Source organism: Chinchilla lanigera, unplaced genomic scaffold (assembly GCF_000276665.1).
Source record: "Chinchilla lanigera isolate Chin_1 unplaced genomic scaffold, ChiLan1.0 scaffold00005, whole genome shotgun sequence".
NCBI classification, from domain to species: Eukaryota; Metazoa; Chordata; class Mammalia; order Rodentia; family Chinchillidae; genus Chinchilla; species Chinchilla lanigera.
The window spans coordinates 13,717,726-13,736,317 of record NW_004955406.1 but is presented as its reverse complement, the minus strand read 5'-3'; the positions used below and the strand labels follow the sequence as shown (position 1 = coordinate 13,736,317).

At 41.2% G+C, this 18,592-nt stretch overlaps 2 protein-coding genes across 3 annotated transcripts in view; one reads left to right on the top strand and one right to left on the bottom strand.

The window, feature by feature from the left end:
• Slc9c2 (solute carrier family 9, member C2 (putative)) overlaps nt 1-2,220 on the top strand; it is a 104,869-nt gene extending 102,649 nt beyond the window's left edge. For both annotated transcript variants that reach the window (XM_013520788.1, XM_013520790.1), the window contains exon 28: nt 1,472-2,220. In XM_013520788.1, coding sequence (XP_013376242.1) covers nt 1,472-1,507 — 36 coding nt within the window. In that variant the 3' untranslated portion in view covers nt 1,508-2,220. The remainder of the gene's footprint in view (nt 1-1,471) is intronic.
• A 5,881-nt stretch (nt 2,221-8,101) lies between these two features.
• Nucleotides 8,102-18,592, bottom strand: part of Prdx6 (peroxiredoxin 6) — a 10,950-nt gene continuing 459 nt past the window's right edge. Inside the window, exons 2-5 of the mRNA XM_005374867.2 lie at nt 14,751-14,907; nt 11,354-11,500; nt 10,451-10,597; nt 8,102-9,100 (exon numbers count right to left, since the gene is read on the bottom strand). Of these exons, the coding sequence (XP_005374924.1) occupies nt 8,972-9,100; nt 10,451-10,597; nt 11,354-11,500; nt 14,751-14,907 (580 nt within the window). The 3' untranslated portion in view covers nt 8,102-8,971. The remainder of the gene's footprint in view (nt 9,101-10,450; nt 10,598-11,353; nt 11,501-14,750; nt 14,908-18,592) is intronic.

Sequence of the window (18,592 nt, the reverse complement as noted above, 5' to 3'; positions counted from 1 at the left end):
TTTCAGCTGGGAATCATGGTGGTATGCGTCCAGTGCAAACTTGGACCCAGGAGCTCTGCCGCTCCAGGAGAACTCGCTGTCTCAATAGTTCCTTTAAACAAAGCAACTTAGTCCTTTTGGGGTAGTTTTCCCAGGGCCATCCTCTCTTTCCTCTCTTTTTAATTTTAAAGAGAATAATACAAAAATAACAAAATAACAACAGCATGGGGAGCATATTTCACAAGTAAGAAACTTAATTGAGAGTCAAGTAATTGAGCTTCTCATTTTTTTTTTTGGTTTTTCTCCGGTACCGGGAACCGAACTCACGACCTTGCGCATTCCAGGCAGGCGCTTTTGCCGCTGAGCTAAATCCCCAGCCCCAAGCTTCTCATTTTTGCTGACTTTTTCAGGCTTTGTTGGTGTCACCATCATCATCATCACTGTTATCATTTGCTGTACTGGGGATAAAATACAGAGCCTCATTCATGCTAGGCAAGAGCCCTAACATGGAGTTACATTCTAATTCCAGAGATTCTATTATTTTTTATTTTTAATCAGATTTTATTTATTTATTCATTTCAATCAAATTTTATTGGTACATTTTAGATATCCATAATGATCACATTCATCATAGAGAATTTGTACCTGTATATGATATAACTTATTTCTTTTTTCTCCACTCCCCTCCCTTCCCTTCAATCCCTCCTCCTCTCCCCATTTATAAAACTTTGCTTCCATGTTTCCTTCCCTTCTCATTTTGTTTTACTTTTTCCTTCTTTCCTTTCCCCCTCACCTCTCCCTTGTTCCCCTCCTCATTTGAATATTTTCTTCCTATTTCACAATACCTATTACACATTTCAGTCCTTATTTACACTTTCTGTTTCTCCCACCAGAGGAACAATGCAGTATTTACATGTGTATGCCTGATTTGTTTCACTTAAGAGTATGGACTCAAGGTGCATCCATTTTCCTAGAAATGTCTTAAGTGTACCCTTTGTTATGAGATCCCATAATTAAAAAAAATTCTCATGTGTCTAATTCATGAAAAAACTGTTGTACAGTTACTGTACAACAACCACAAAGTTGACTTTGACTTTCAAAGTTGACTTTAACTTTCATAGCACTTCTCTTTTCCTTAAGCACCCTTTTTTTTTTTGGGAGACAGGGTCTCACTAGGTATCCCAGGCTGGTCTTGAACTCACAGTGATCCTCCTGCCTTAGATTAGAGACAGGGGCCACCATGCCCAGCTACCTTAAACACATCTTTGATAGACTAATTGAATTGATGTAGTATCTCTTTATAGTACAGAGATACATATGTAATTACTTATGATGTATCACTTAAAGCCTTTAATATATAAGATCTTTTAAGGAGGAATGTTTCTGATTATAAAATAGGAACTGTTCAGTACATTTTGTTTTTTTTAACAGCTAAGAAGTTTTTCCTAAAATGCTCATATTTTAATGTTTTTCTTTTGACTTCCTTTTATAGTTCAGAACTGGACATCACTTCAGAAAACCACATTAATGATACAAATATGATGTGTGGAGTCAGATTAAAGACTGAACTAACACCCTGGCTTGAATGCTGAAGGATTACCTGGCAAAGAGTTATTTAGAAACTGTGGAAACTAGTTTACTGCTGCATTTATTTTATAGACAATTGACAGAATGGTGTATAAACTCTCATTTTAAATATGTGCAGTGTAGTTGAGACATTCAAAATTCTTCAGAAGAGATGCTCTAAAATTTATAAGCTACAAAAGGGGCAGGTAAATTACTAAATTAATAAATTACTAAATGTGTTGCTTTATTAATGTACTACTGTAGCATAAGATCTATAATTTTTGAGGAATTGCTATACTTAACACCTCCCTGATGTTTTTTAGAGTATAGTTATTCTTCCCTCCAAAGTTTAGTCAATACTGAAAAGTGGAACTATGTTCTACAGTCTTGGTTACTAAAAGCAAAGCTTACGAGAAATGAACATTCTTGCACTGCATAGTATTCTTTGATGTCACTTTTCAATTTATTTTAGAGGTCAAATAAAATTGAGTGCTATGGCTGATATTAATCTTTTTTTAAGCATATATTGTTCTTTTTTCATCCCTACAAGACTTTGAAAAAAATACATGATACTTTATGGAAAATCCAGTGTAGTGGGTTAGAACAGAAGGAGATACAAGAGAAGTAGACAAACTCTCAAAGCATGTAGAAACCTTCTCAGTCACGCAAATGCATGGAAAGTAAAGAATACACTCTTCATGGGTTACAGAAGAATCAAGGAAGGTCTAAGACACTTTCTAGAACTAAATGACAATGCCAGTATGACATGCAAGGACTTATGGGACACAATGAAAGCAGCTCTAAGAGGGAAGTTCATAGCTGTGAACGCACACATTGCAAAAACAGATGAGCCCAAATAAAAAACCCTAAGGATGCACTTCAAGGTTCTAGAAAAACAAGAATGGCCCAAACCCAAAGCAAGTACAAAGAGGAAAATTATAAAGATCACAGCAGAAATTGATGAAATTGAGACCAAAAGACAAAACAAAACTCCCTAGTGCTGATCGGAAACCTGTAGTGGGGACAATAGGGAATAAAGAAAGACAGACAAATTTCAGGACACAGGAGGAGACCCCTCTAGGGGACCGGTTGGGCTATGTCCATGGTTGGCTCGAGTTTTTGGCTAGCAGGAAGCTCAGGGTAGCACACATTTCATGAAACAGTAACTACAGAAGATGGGGGGATAAGGATTAAATTAATGAGGATCCAGATTTCCTCTAATCCCAAATGCCTGTATTTTGACAGCTGTCCTCAGCAGTTGCTATCTGGCCTCAGGAGTGGGGTTATTAGCATTCGGCGCATAGCGAGGGGCACAGGGCCTTCCCTACACCTCCCTGTTCCTGAAGCAAGGTCACATTGACCTCTGGGCTATGGTGGGGGACTTAAATCATGTAGTGGAACCCCCAGAATCTATCACATAGCCCGATCCCCAACATAAAATAACCCAAAAATTAGTCTGAGAGTTAGTTTTTTAAAGAATAAACAACATAGACAAATACTTAGCCAATCTAACCAAAAGAAAAAAAAGAGACAGAGAAAACCCCAAGTTACTGAAGTTAGAAACGCAAAAGGTGAAATCACAATGGACACCGTGGAAATAAAAACATTATTAACAATTGCTTTGCAAACCTTATGCCAATAAATTGGAGAATTAAGAAGAAATAGATCCTAGATACATATAAATTACCAACAATGAACGAAGAGATTTTAAAAACCTTAAATAATCCAATAATAGGCAATGAAATTGAAGCAGTAATAAATAATCCACCAACTAAGAAAAGTCCTGGTTTTGATGTGTTCACTGCTGAAATCTACAAAAACTGGAGTGAAACTCTAACACCAATATTCAAGCTTTTTTTAATGAAATCAAAAGGGAACGAGTACTCCCAAAGTCATTCCTGGAAGGTACCATTACCCTGATTCCAAAACCAGGCAAGGATCCAATCAAAAAAGAGAACTATAAGTCAGTCTTTAATGACTACAGATGCAAAAATCCTCACCAAGATATCGGTAAACAGAATGCAATGAATTATCCAAAAGATCATGCAAAAATGGTTCAACATATGCAAATCCATACATGTAATAAATCATATAAATAGAAGCAAGGATGGAAATCACATGATCATCTCAATAGATGCAGAAAAAGCCTCAGACAAAATCCCACATCTTTTCATGATAAAAACACTGAAGAAAATAGGTACAGAAGGGCCTTATTTCAATCTGATAAAAACTATGTATAACAAACCTACTGCCAACATATTAAATGAGGAAAAAAACAACTGAACTCTTTCCCTCTAAAATCAGTAACTCACAACATTAGCAAGAGCACTTAGGCAAGAAAAAAAAGATATGCATGGGAAAGGAAGAAGTCACATTATCATTACTAGCAGACCACATGATCTCTATATAGACGATCCCCCAAAATTCGCTATGTACTAAATTAAAATCAAAATGGATCAAACTAAATTTCAAACCAGAAACACTTAACCTGCAGGAAGACAAGACAGGTAAACTCTTGAAGCCATAGCATAGACAAGGACTTTTTTAACAGAACCCCAGTAGCCCTGGAAATAGCTCCGAGAATCAACAAACAGGATCATATTAAATTAAAAAGCTTTTCTACCACAGGAGAAACAACTAACAGAGTGAAGAGACAACCTACAGATGGAAAACGAATTTTGCCAGGTGTTTGTCAGACAGAAGACTCATACCTAGAATATATAAAGAATTCAAACAAATTAGACCCCCCCAAATGAAAGACCCACCGAAAAATGGGCAAGCAAAATAGTACACACTTCATGGAGGAAGTAGAAATAGCCAATAAATACATGAAGAAATGCTCAACATCACTGGACATTAGAGAGATGCAAATGAAAACAACTCTGAGATTCTGTCTTACTCCAGAAAGAATGGCCACCATTAAGAACTCAAATAATGCTGGTGAGGCTGCAAGGTAAAAAGGAACTCTTCTACACTGTTGGTGAGAGTGTAAGCTAGTACAACCACATGTACATCAGTATGGAGATTCCTCAAAAAACTAAAACTAGACCCAGCTGGGCATGGTGGTACGTACTTGTAATCCCAGGACTCAGGAGGCTGAGGGAGGAGAATCACCTGATTTCGAGGGCAGCCTGGGCTACATAGTGAGTTCAAAGCCAGCCTGAACTACATGAGGAGGCCTTATCTCAAAAACAAAACAAAACAAAAACTAGAAATTCCATTTGATCCATCTATTCCCCCCCCCCCTGGCTCTAGATAGCTTCCTGAAAGGGTTAATGCCATAATATTACAGAGACACATGCACACCCATGTTCATAGCTGTGCACTTCCTAATAGCTACATCTTGGAAGTGGCCCATATGTCCATCAGCAGGTTAATGGATAATGAAAGTGTGGAATTTACACACCATGGAGTACTATTCTGCCATAAATAAAAATAAAGTTGAGTCATTTGTAGGAAAACAGATGCACCTGGATGTTAAATGAAATAAATCAGACACACAAGCTTAAATATCACATGGTGTCTTATATGACAACCCAGAGTAAATATAATAGCAAAATAAAAGATAACAGGAAGTAGGGAGAGAGATTTTTTCTCAAAGGGGAAGGGGATTTAGAGATGGAGGGAGGGGTAAAGAGGCAAGGGATAAAGGTTGGAAAAATGGAATTGGGATGTGTTATTTGTGGGTGTACCAGCTCCACACAAGGAATGCAAATATTATGTGCTACAAACACGTCCAAAAGGGGACGGGGATCAAGGGCTGGGTGGGAGGGAAGGGAGGGGGATGTAAAAAGGAATTAAGATGTGTTATGTACATGAACCAGCTCCACACAGGAATGTAAATATTAGGTACTGCAGACGTGGACCAATAAACTAACAAAAAAAAAGAACCTTCTCTGGGCAGTATCTTTAAGTGTCTTTTCAGTGTGCGTGCGTCAGGAGATACCGGGTGTGGCTGCATATTACATTATTCCTCCGATGTTACATTCTCGAACAGGATGTCTGGAAATAGCCGGACAGTACTCATGGAGCTGCTTGGGACAGCAGTATAGGGTGCGCTCCTTCCAGCTGCCCTCTTCCTCCTTGCCCTTTGAGAGGCTTTGCCTCTTGGGTCAGGGATGGACCCACTGCCTAGACCAGAGGTGTCCTGACTACCTTAAGACTCATCTCGAGATGAGCTGGCATCTCACCTTGCTACCTTGAATACAAGCCGGGTGTTCTTCATCAGGCCTAAGAGGGACGTGGATATTTGTGAGCAAAGGCAGTGCTCACTGTGCTCTGTATTGCTGGCACCTGGGTTGTTAGAAACAGACTTGGTGCTACATGTGATATCAAGCTCTTGGGCATCCCTGGACACCTTTTAATGCACTCCTTGGGTGATTTAGCGCATGCAAAAGCTTGAGGTGCACAAGTGTAAGTAGCATAGATGTAGTAGAAAACATGTCTGCTGTACAGTTTTTCTAAGGAGGCATATTACTGTTTATTTGAAACTAGAAGAAACTTTATTCTATGCATGTCAGTTAGGATGCTTTGCGCTGGAGACACCAGAAAATCCAACTCCAAAAGGCTTAAGGACTAAGGAAGTTATCATACATCCTTTGAGAGGTAGGATAGCTTTGCAGCTGACAGGCTCAGTACAAATTTCCAAAGACCAGATTTCTTCTCTTCACTCTGCTATTCACCTTTTCAACCCCATTCTGGGGTTGGTTCCCGTACTTCAAGATTCAGATGGCCACTAACGCAATTAACGCTTCATTTTCTTGCTCAAATCCAGTAGGAGACAAAAGCAAAAAGGAAAAGCCTTAAATTATTCCCCAGAAAAGAATTCTAGATATTTCTAAAAATCGTGTATTTGTCTCACGGGCCTGAAGTGAATCACATGCTCACTTCTGAACCAGTCAGTGACAAGAGGGTGGCAATGACCTGTGAACCAGCTAATACGCCCTTTAACCTAGAACCAAAGTTGTACTTCCTGTTTGCATAGCTTCAGAGCAGCAGGGTCAATGGATGTTGGAGTAGATAAACCACTGTGACAATTCACTCCATGCAGGAATTGGCATTGTGACTTGGTCTTTTAGACAAGGACATTCTTGCTGAACTTCTGACTGCCATGATAGTTATATGTCAATTCAATGAGTAAAATCTTTGGTTGTATGAGTGACATTTATTCTATGAAAAGTGAAGGCAACAGTTCTCAAGGGAACTCTCTGCCCAATGATGTATATAAGAATGTACTCAGGGTTACTTCTATCTTAAAAAAAAATCTCACTATGGAATACTTTATTTGGAAAGGGATACTTGCAGTCTTACGGTATCAATGCTATTTAATAATAGCATTAGAATTGAATTTGAGGATACATGATCCATTTTCCTTGAGTTCTTTAACATTTTCACAGTGACAGCATCATGTGTGTAGAATAGAGCCAAACAAAACACCATCACTTGCGAGCTTCAGTGCATGGTGTGAGGCAGTAAGTTTACAAGGCAGGGGAAAAAAGGTGAGAAGCTGACTTTGAATTTGCTAACTCAATGGGAAATGTTCCATCAGTGAATAAGACACAAGTAATGAACACTGGAGACTGAAGGTTTGCATTGTCAATGAAAGAAAACTGAAATTACTCTTCTTGAGAACCAGGACTACAGGACAAAAGGGAAGAGAGCAGAGAGCAACCTAACTGCCAGGGAACTGACAGGAGATAGCAGTGAGGGAATAGTCAGAAGACACCAGGGAACAAATGCTAAGTTCCTGAGGAATGAAACATACTGAGTTGGGAAATCATGACACTAGGTGGCCAGTCCTTCTCAACCTTTCAGACCAGCACTTCCAACATTATGTAACCTGAGACTTTTACCTCCCTTATCAATGTTCTTAGCATCGCCCAAACTTTACACCTACAGAAATCAAGGAAATGAAAGATTAATGACTTGTTATGCACATAACAAATGTTCATGCTTTACATTATCCTATTCAATAAAAATACTGTCATGTAAGAACATAAGAATACAGCTATCTACAAGCTTGGGAGCAGGCCCTCACCAGACAAGGGATCTGCCACTGCTTTCATCTTAGACTTCTCAGCTTGTGGACAGTGAGAAATGATTACTGTTTAAACCACCTGGTCTGTGGTTCTGCGTTGGAAGAACCTACAGACTCAGAAGTGGGATACCTCTTTGTTAACCTAAGACTTATTAACATGGTATAACACCAGTCTGGGGGACCGAGTTCAGAGCAAGTACAGATGTATCATTATCCCCAAAATCTGTATCTTTTAAGTCCAGCTACCTCATGAAGGCATTAAGCTTGGTTTTGATTTTTGTAGCAGAAACCACAACCCCATAGGGTTCTACGAGCCAAGCAAATAACACGAAGGGGCAAAGTGGGGAGTGGGCCGAGACGTGTGGAAATCATTACGTTCTTTAGCTTCTCCTCCATTCTCATTGTATCTATCTATCTTTGGAGAAACTGCTTATGCCAATGCTAGCAAGAAGGAAGCCACTGTCCCTTAGGACACAAGTTTAAATTAGTATTTTAAAATATAATAAAAGAATTCTTTGATCCAGTTTCAACAAAGGATTTTATTTACTGATCCCCTAAAAGCAAAATCCAGAAAATAGCAACCCATTGCAAGAATAGAACTGTAACACAGTCTCAGTCCTCCTCTTCTCTTCATGAGGTCTGGCCTCCCATGTACGCATCTTCAGAGCAGGCTGACATGGCAATACTTGGTGAAAGGCACAGGGCACCTACACTCAGGCCCTCAGGTGCAGCTCCCTGGCAGGAAAGGAAGCCTTTCCCCCTTTCACAGAAATTTATCACAAAAAATTTTTTTATAGCAAAATATACTCCCCCCCCCCACCACCACTTTAGTTACCTACTAGAAAGGTACAGGATTGAGAAGTTCTCCTTTCCAGCTGTGACTAAGACTGATTGTTAAGGAGTATCTGAGTTGCTGGGCCACATACTTAGATATTTACAGAGGAAGGTGAATTTCCAGTTCTGTTATTCTCCAAAATGGGAACAGAAAAGAGGATTTGATTAAGACAGCTACAAAAACTGATAGTCATTCTGCGATGGAGAAAGGTAAACTTCCTCAACCACCAACAAATACTACCTTGTTGATCATAAACCCTGCAGGGACCCAACGAGAGCTGAGTCACAAATACAGAATAAATTCCAAGAAGAGCCAGCCAGCAGCAGAGTGCTGGGATGTGTGAACAGGACAGAGTGCTGGTGAAGGCACATAGCAAAGAATCCCATGAAAATTTTAGTGCTACTTCCGTTTAATAAGCCAGTAGTACAGCAACCTAAAGACCTTGGCTGTTATCACACCGGGACATTCTTATGCAACTGCTGCAGGCACACGTGACTGGCAGCGGGCACCCTTTGGCTCACTGAGGGAGGAGCTACAGCCTCAGCTTCTCAGATCTAAGGCTGGGGAGTGTAGCGGAGGTATTTCTTGCCAGATGGGAGTTCTTTGGTGAAGACTCCTTTAGGGAAAAGTTTTTTAGCTTCTTCTTCAGGGATAGTTGGAAGGACCATAACACTGTCTCCATCCTATTGAAAGACATTGAAAATGGTGAAATTCAGTCTTACAGCCATGCTAAAAGGTATTCCAAGAATTAGCTTTGGAAAAGTAGTACAGGTATTAATGAAAATAATTAAGTATCCTTTAATTCTTTCCCCTCTGAGGAATTTTGTTTTCATAGGTTTATCTTTGCCACTTTTCTGAGGATGGCCATTCCCCATCGTAACAAAAGACAGTCTTGTTTTAAGCCCATGACTTACTACCACACTTCTAAGTGTAATGTGAAGTCTGTCCATGGACTGAGCCTGGCCTCCTCTCATCTCTGGTTCTTCCACGCATCTTCCACAGGTTCTGGCTTCCTTCTAGTCCTCTCTGCAGGTAAGCTCTTCCTGCTGCCACTGCTTGTCCCTCTCTACTGTGCACGATTCGGTTACTCACTTTCCTCCCGTCCTTTCCAAAAGTCCCTTCCCAAAGGTGCTCCTTGACAGTCAAACATAAACCATTACCTGCTTATTTTCTGTGGCATCTCTGTCACCGTTCAACAGACTATACACTTACACACTGTTCCGGTCTGCCCACGGGAATGTAGGTGCAAGGGCAGGAACTTCACTGCTAGCTCCCTAGTGCTCACTGCCAGGGCTCAGTAAGTTTGTGTTCCATTAATGGATACAGAATTTAGATGATTTTCTTGTCAGAAAAACCTACCCACTGACCCACCCACCCACCAGTCAATCAACAAACCCATCCACCCATCACCACAGGTAAGCATATTTTTAAAAATGTAGCAACATTAGGATACTCTTTGGTATATTATCTTTGTCCTACATATTTCAAAAGATTTTAAGAGATCTCAAGTTTATGAACAAATTTTACAGACTTCTACATGTTTAAAAGACTGAAGCTTAAGAGGAATATAATGTTTCATAACATTAACACACCAACAGTTTTATATCTGTGACTTAAAAAAATAAGCAATCAAGGTTTTGCTATAAAGATTTTGCCATCAGGGAATGGTTAGATAAAAATGTTTTCAAAAATCTTGTATAGGTTGAATATGCTTTAACTTGAAATGCTTAGGGATGGAAGTATTTCAGATTAAGAATATTTGTATAGACTTTATTAATTTAGTAACCCCAACCCAAAAACTTGAATTCTCAAAAGCCATCACACCCTCAAGAAATGTCAAGACTTGAGAGCATTTTGGACTTTAGGATTAGGACTGTTCAACTTAGACAGATCTCTTAGGAAACCTTAAACTTAGCCATGATGAAAAATCCTCCCCACTTGGACGCCACAAACTTAGTTCCAAGAGGGAACCACTTAGACAGGGGTCCTTTAGGCCTTCTAGACAAGCTGAGTATCTGCCCTTTTATCTTTACCTTCCAGTCAACAGGGGTGGCGACCCTCTTTTCCGCTGTCAGCTGGAGAGAGATAACCACTCTGAGAATCTCATCAAAGTTTCTGCCAGTGGTAGCTGGATAGAGGATGGATAGCTTCAGTTTCTTGTCAGGACCAAAAACAAATACCTGCAAAGCATAGAGAGGCATAAATAGGAGAGTTCCTTCCAGTGCTTTTGAAACTAAAGCTACTCAGAAAGTTCTGCAGTCATTAAAAACATGCAGGGGTATAAAAATAAAACCAGAAACAAATCATTGACAAGGATGTATCAAACTGCTCACTGGGGTGGCTGGAGTATAATTTTCTTTCTTGTTACTTTCAAAACTTAGAAATTATATTTGGCCCTGGCTGCCCCAGTAAGAAAAAAGGATATGTAAGTTTAACCTAGGAAAGGCTCCACAAAGGTACTATGTCAACTAGGGATGATTATCATAAAAATAATAGTAACTGGAGTTAAGATGCTGGGCCTCAAATAGCTGTACATTTATGCAGATGGGGGACTGAGTTTATTCTTTACTGGACAGAAGACAAAAGAAATAAGAATGAAAAAAGTGAGTTGACATCTGAAGCAGGATATGGCTCACCGCTTTAAAGACAGATCTCTCAGAGGAGCTATAGAAAAGGTTTATTAATTCTATACAGCATCTTAGGATAAACAACATTGTTCTGTAGGTTTCAGACAGCAATGAATTAACTAGTTTAAAAACTTAGCTGACTATTCCTGTCCCTTTGCATTAGCATTACGGATAATCAGTACAGTTAACTGTACTGTCAGCAGTACAGTTATTTAATAACGTAGATATTCCCCGATTTTCTCTAGTCAGGCCGAGTAATTACGTAAAGCCTGATCGGCCCTGCTAACCGTGAAGCGGACTGAGACTCACCACACGCGCTGTCACGGGCATGCCCTTCTCATCCTTTTCTGCTGGGTCCAGCATGCCCAAGAGGATGGCAAGGTCCCGATTCTTATCATCAATAATGGGAAAAGGTAACTTTTCTGTGGGCTCATCACCATTGTAAGCATTGATATCCTGAAAGGCAAGAAAAAGGAGAAAGAATTCTAAACCTGACATTCTCTCGATTTCATCAGATAACAGCCATCACTCCAAAGACAGGGAGGAAACTCATCATCACAGAAATTTCTCTGAGCAAATGAATGAAGCCGGGTGTGTGGCACATGCCTGTAAACCCAACACTTGGGAGGCTGAGGCAGGAGGATTGCCATGAATTCAAGGCCAGCCTGGGCTACAGGCTGAAATACATAGCGAGACCCTGTCTCAAAAAACCCAAAACCAACCAACCAACCAAAATCAAAACACTTCTCCCAATTATTTAGTGGTAGAAGTAACAGCAGAGTACAGTACTCACAGACCAAAACCCTTTGCACTCAATTTTCTTAAATTCAACATGCATTTACTGCTTTGAGAAAGCATAGTAAGCTCTTTAAAAGTTGATTAATACAAAGTTACTATGATTCCAATACCAGATAACTCTGGATACTCAAATCCTATTAAAAACATCAGAAACAATACATTTACTATGTCCAGACATCTAGAAATAATGCGTCACATAAAGAAAATTCTGTAGATTTGGCCCATGCTTGAAAAGCACCCTGAGTTAGATGCTAGACTAAAGACTGATACTGAGAAACGAGAGGTGTGTGTGTGTGTGTGTGTGTGAGAGAGAGAGACACACACACACACAGAGACAGAGAGAGAGAAAACTTAAAGCAAACACAAGAATGGAGACTTGAATGTATTCATTAAAGGACAAATCAAAAGTAAATGGGTGAAAAGCATTTCAAGTCTGAACTAAAAGGAAATGATATACTTCCCTCCTCCCCTAATAAAACTTGATTCTGTCATTCAACTATTCTTTTGCAATCCTCCTGCCTCAGCCTCCCAAGTGCCGGGATTATAGGCATGTGCCACCATGCCCACCAAGTCTAGTTTCATTATTTGATCAAGCACTGACATAACTGTTATATTAAGCATATGTGGAATACAGGTATGTAGGCAGACATGGCTCTGACAGCAAAGGAACTTCTAATTTGGCTAAGTAATTCCTACATGAAGTAGTATAGCAGATACGAGACTACAACTAAGTGATGCTACAAGTGCAGCGATACACTAACATCTCCATATATAGGACTGCGGAGTTGGGATCTCCCCCTGGGAAATGGAAGGCACTCTGTGGAGAACACCACCAATGAAACATTAGGTAGGATCATGCATAAACTATTAGACAGGAGTGAGCAGGAGTGAGCAACGTAAGTGTGGTAGTTTGAGGAAGTAACGAGAAAGATTTAAAACTGGATTTGAGGAAAGGTCTATTTATTATTCATGTGGAACCTTGAAAGTAAAAGAAGGGGGGTTAATGGCATAGGAGACACGACACCTTTTTACATTTCTCAACAAAGACGAGATAAACGTGTCATTAATGAACTCTGAATGGCTAGGAGTTTTTAACATATTCATCAATTTTGTCATTTGATTCATCTTTTTTGTTTGGTACCGGGGAATTGAACTCAGGAGCTTGTGCTTGCCAGGCAGGCATTTGTGTTGCGGAGCTGTATCCCCAGCCCAAGTTTGTCATTCAAACTTTCCTTTATTAGTCACTGGGCTGCCTACCAAGTTATCACAAGAAAATAGTAACTGACATGGTTTCACGGTAGAGGCACCCTGAAGTTTCCTCAATAACTAGAGGTTAAGATCAAGCGCAAAGATATACCTGGGGAGCAGGTTTTCAAAACAAGCCTGGATATACTCTGCAGGCAGAGTTTAGCAGTTTGTGGATGAATCAGACGTGATGTGAGAAAAAGGAGTTAAGAATGAATGGCTTCTGGACTTCTGCTCTGAGCAACTACAAAAGAAACCCAGTTGCCATGAGCAGACATGAGTAAGATGAAGAGTTGGGCCCAGACTGAGACCGACTAAGTTTGAGAAGATTGGCCATGCAGGGCAGGTGCTGTGCACACAGTGGTTTTTCCCTGCTGGAGACCAGTACTATCTGGCCCAGAGATGGAAATCTGAGAATCAGAGCACACAGTATTATTTAAAGATATATGAGGGGATGAGCTTACCAAGAGAAAGAACAGAGATGGAAAAGTGGTCCAAGAACTAGTTCATGGCAATTTCAGCATAAATTAGGAACTGAGAGATGATGACCAAAAACCAGTCTAAGCGTGAACATCAACAGCGAGGATGTGGCACCCAGGAAGCCGGAGGTGGGACACATTTCAGGGTACAGAGTGATGACTGGGGCTGAACGCTGCAGGCAGGTTAAGAAAAATAGGGGTTGACATCTGATCACTAGACTTAGCAATTCAGAGGTTACTATGAGGTCCCAGCCAGATTTTCAAGTAACTAGTGAATTGTGAACCTGAGGTTCCCTATCCTTTATCTAACATAATCAGGCTATTCTATAATTCCTATATAGATCAGACTCAAAGCACATACCATTCAATACTTCTGATGACATAGAGGAAAAAAAGAACCCCAACCCAACAACACATAACTTCCAAGGCCTTTGGTCACCAAGAAGTGGCTGGGTTTTTCCCCCCAACTACCAATCAATCAACCAACCAATTCTTCACTGGACACCAGCCCTCTTAATTCAACTCAGTGTGGACCCTCTCTAGCTAGACAGAGTGTCAGATAGATACCACAGGCTGAGGAGGACTCAGCCCCACAAGACTGTCTCCCTACTTCCAATGCCAACTGCAAGCTCCGGTTGCTTTATTTGTGCATCTGACGGATGGGCTGTAAACTGGAGTTCCTATGACCCACTCCTTGGTGTTGCTTATTTGCTAGGGTAGCTCACAGAACTCAAGGAAAGACTTCTGTTTAATAGATGAAAAGATGCCCAGGGTGAGGTTTGGAGCTTCCACCCCTTTCCAGGCATACCACCCTCCGGTGGTGTCCATGTGTTTAGCCATACAGAAGCACCTGAAGTTTCTGGGTTCTGACGCAAGCTTCATTACAAAGGGATGAATGGTTAACTCATCGGTCCTTTGGGGATCGGCTCAATCTTAGGCTCCTCTTTTTCTCCCCAGAGCCTGGGTTTGCTGCTGAAAGTTCCAACCTTTCACTCTTGCTTCATTCTGTTGGAAGACCAGACTGAAAGCCTCTGAGGCTACCCAAGGCATGCCAGCTGCTGGTCCGCTCATTAGCATAGAAGATGACACTGCTTACTCTGAAGATTTCAAGGATATTAGGAGTTGTAAGGGAGGAAAGAGGAAAGAAGAAACAAAAACGTATTTCACATATCACAGAAGTCTACCTTGCTCCAGGCAAAATGGTCTTCCACACTGTCTATGGAAAGGGCAATCAACTTGACATTCCTCTTGGCAAACTCCGGTGCCAGCTTCGCTGCTCTGCCAAGCTCTGTGGTGCACACGGGGGTGAAGTCCCGCGGGTGGGAGAAGAGGATGCCCCATCTGCAACAAGGAAAAGAAGGTCACAACTGAATGCACAGTTACATTATACAGAACCAAAAGCCACATCTGCATCTAAAACAGGCTTTTGTTTTTAGATAAATGCTTGTAAACTTTTAAACTCTTCAGTAGAGAAGTCCAATTCTTTTACTTTTTTTTGGTTTTTCTCTGGTACCAGGAACTGAACTCACAACCTTGTGCTTGCCAGGCAGGCGCTTTGCCGCTCAGCTAAATCCCCAGCCCCTCAATTCTTTTAATCTTCTCTCCAGAAACACCTATTTTGACAGCTCAGTTAAGCAAAGACGCAAAATTCAAAATAAGTATTTAAAAAGACTCATTTTAGGGTGCTGCCTTCTTTAATAGCTACGGAACCACACTGACTCCTTTTCTGCTAATAAAATCTGCTACTCAAGCCAAGTAGCCTGAAATAATTTTTTATTTCTTCCTCTTTTAGAACCCATTTTTTTCTAGCACAGCTCTTAATGTTCAGCTCCCAAAATGCCCTGAATCCAAGCAGATGCCTCATTTTAAGAATAAACAGGTTATGTAACCTAAAGCAAACACGTTTCTAGCCTAAATGAGTAGCATTAAGGCTGGCACTTGGCTTCTTTGAAATGAGGGGATATAAAATCTTTGTATTTGGTCACAAACCTGGGACAAATGGGACAACACAACAATACTTTTCCAGTTTTATCTATCTCTTCACTTGCAGTTTTTTTCTTCTGTTTTAGACCAAGCAGGTAGGAAAAGCTGAAGGCATACCATACAGATTTCTACAGCTTCTGTAATTCTCAGGTAAACACAAATACCTACATTATCATTGTCTACGGTTAAACATGTATAGATTTTAGGCGCACTTCAAGCTCAGTCACCAAGAAACATTGCAAGAAACTTTGGAGTACCACTTTCTTTTCGTTGTTAACAGGAACTATTGTAGAAGAAAGTTTGACATTCAGTTCTCTGTCCTCCCATTGGCTTAAGCCATCAAGTGTCAAGATTTTAGACCAGATCCCCAATTGTGATCTAGATGCTAAGCTGATCTAAAATTTGGCAAGTTTCACTTAGCAGAAAGAACAAAGCTCACAAGGGCACCACCTTCCCACCCAGATCTTCTCATATACATCTACCATTCAACTCCCAAGCTTTAGTAAAGGAAAAGACCTTACAAAAAAGATGAAAGGTCCTGTGGTGAAGAAACAAATATTATTATTGTTTTTTTTTTGGGGGGGGGTGTGCTGTTTTCCTACTGGGAATTGAGCTCAGGACCTTGAGCTTGCCAGGCAGGCCCTTGTGCTGCTGAGCTATATCCCCGGCCCTAAAGAAACAAATAAAGGTATGCGGTATGTCTGTATTTAATAAAGGGCAGTAAGAGGGACATACATATTTGGAAATACGTAATCTCGCTATGAGTAAAATTTTGAGCTTAGATTTTTCAGAAATGACCTATTTAAGGGTCACAAGAGACTTAAAGTCCCCAGGATGGGAGGGCATGGGTGGAACTGGCCATTTCTCTATTGACAAAGGGGCATGAATTAGAAAGACTTTCCTTTGTGAATCAGTACAGGCTGTTTTGCTGAATCATGCTGGGGAACTGGTTTTAAGCCATTTCACATCCTGTCCTCCCTCAGAAGCCAAACTCCAGTTTACCACAGGGCTAGAGCTAGAAACAGAATAAATTCCAAGAATGTTTTCTTACCTTGGCTTACCTTCCCCACTATCAACAGACCACTGCTCTTCAGTGTAGTTCAATTACATTATTCCATTTCCTTCCTCATTTTCAAAAGTAAAAGGTTTCCTCCTTTTAAAGAGAATCGTTTCCTTTTACTGAGCCCAGAAAACCTCTGGGCAAGGAGTTCTGCTTACTGAAAATTTACTGTGAAGAAGCTGTTACCACACATATAAACAGTGACAAGCCTCAATAAACTCACCAAATGCAGAACCCAAATCCTTTTAGTTGAAGAACTCAATCATCAGAAGTGGGGCAGATTAATGTTTTAAATGATAGCATTTTAATTTTTTTCCTCCAGAAGATAACCTTGACCAGCAATTGACAGTCTACCCTGAAACTGTATAAAGAATGGAGTTTGGAAAGACTAGCCAAAAATTCACGTTACAGTGACACAAAGGGTTGAAAGTCGTTTCCAGACAGGGCAGGGAATACCTAGGTAAACTTGTACATAGAAACAGATATTTTTCTCATCCTCTTACTGGGGGCTCCCTGAGAAGGTGCCACTTTTAATCAAGGTTAGACAGATCCAGAGGTCAATAAACAAACACAAAGAACCAAAAAGTAGCGCTTATAATTGTTACACAGTGACAGCGCTTATAATTATTGCTACAGTAAATATGCTTGATGGTTATATACTGATCTCTAATTCACACAAAAGAGCCCTGGTAAGATTCTGTTGCCTGTAGGTGAGGGCTGTAGACAGAAGTGGGTAGGAACACACTGCGAAAATCCTACGGCGTTTTGGAGAAACATAAATATCTAGATCCTATTTTTTTTCTTTTTTGGTAGTAGGACTCGAACTCGGGACCTTGTGCTTGCTAGGAAGGCGCTGTGCCACTAAGCTATATCCCCGGCCCAACATCTAAATTCTGAATATGAGACTAGCCATAATCTGTATTTCAAAAGTCTTCTCCTTGCAAGGTCTGAGAGTTCCATTCATCACCCTTCTTCTAGCCTACTCCTTTTGCAAAGCTTAATTTTCCCTTAATCAGTAGCAGGGAAACGGATTTAAAAAGGCTGAGTAGGCCTCACATGTAAGAATCTCTCCCAGATTTTTTTATACAGCCCTGTCCAATCACTGATTAATTTCATAGGCTTCTCTCTCAGTCTCTATGAATGTATGCGTGGATCCTGGATATAAAAAGGGTATTTTCCAGCCTGGGGCCTGGAGCTCCAGAATCATGTAATTCAATATGTCTGGTACGCTTCTGATTAAAACTAAGCAACTTACAGTTTGCTTATTCAGGAGCTATACAAAAAGGGTGACACCTATTTACTTCTGGTTATGTAAGACTGTCATGGGTCACCAATCTGACTATCGACTGCAAGCCCTCGTGCTGGATGCAATGCAGGAGGGGGAGGGGACCGCTGGCAAACAAAAGGGTCTCAAAGTGGGGAGGCACAAGTCCTCCCGGCGCCTGGGCCGGCCCGCACCGCAAGACAAGTCCCTGCAGGGGAATGTCCTTTCTCTCAAATGATCGCAAGTTCCGGAACGAAGGACGCGCTCAACACAGAATGTTCTTGGTTCCCCTGAAAGCTGTTACATCAAATCTTATCTTGGCCTTTGGAGGACGCTCTGGACAAAAAGTCTTTCGGCCACTTACTTGGCAGCTGGCGCTTTTAAATATTACATTTTGTGTCCAGGAGTCTGCAAATACCGCTGCAACAGGCAGAAACCTCAGATAACACGCTGGGGGCTTCCCTAACCTGCCCTCCTCCAACTCTGGCCTTAGGCACGCGGCTCCTCCGGGGAGCAAACTCCGGAACGGAGGGAGGGCGGCGCGACCCCGGCCCGAGCACGGCAAGTGACCGCCGATCCCCCCCAGCGCCTGCCACGCCGCACCGGGCCTCGGCCGGACCGCACCGCTCGGACAGCTGGCCAAACCCAGGGTAACGGACAGCACACCTCCGCTCCGCACGTTCCGGGCCGGCGACGCCGGGGACCCAGAGGCGGCGCGG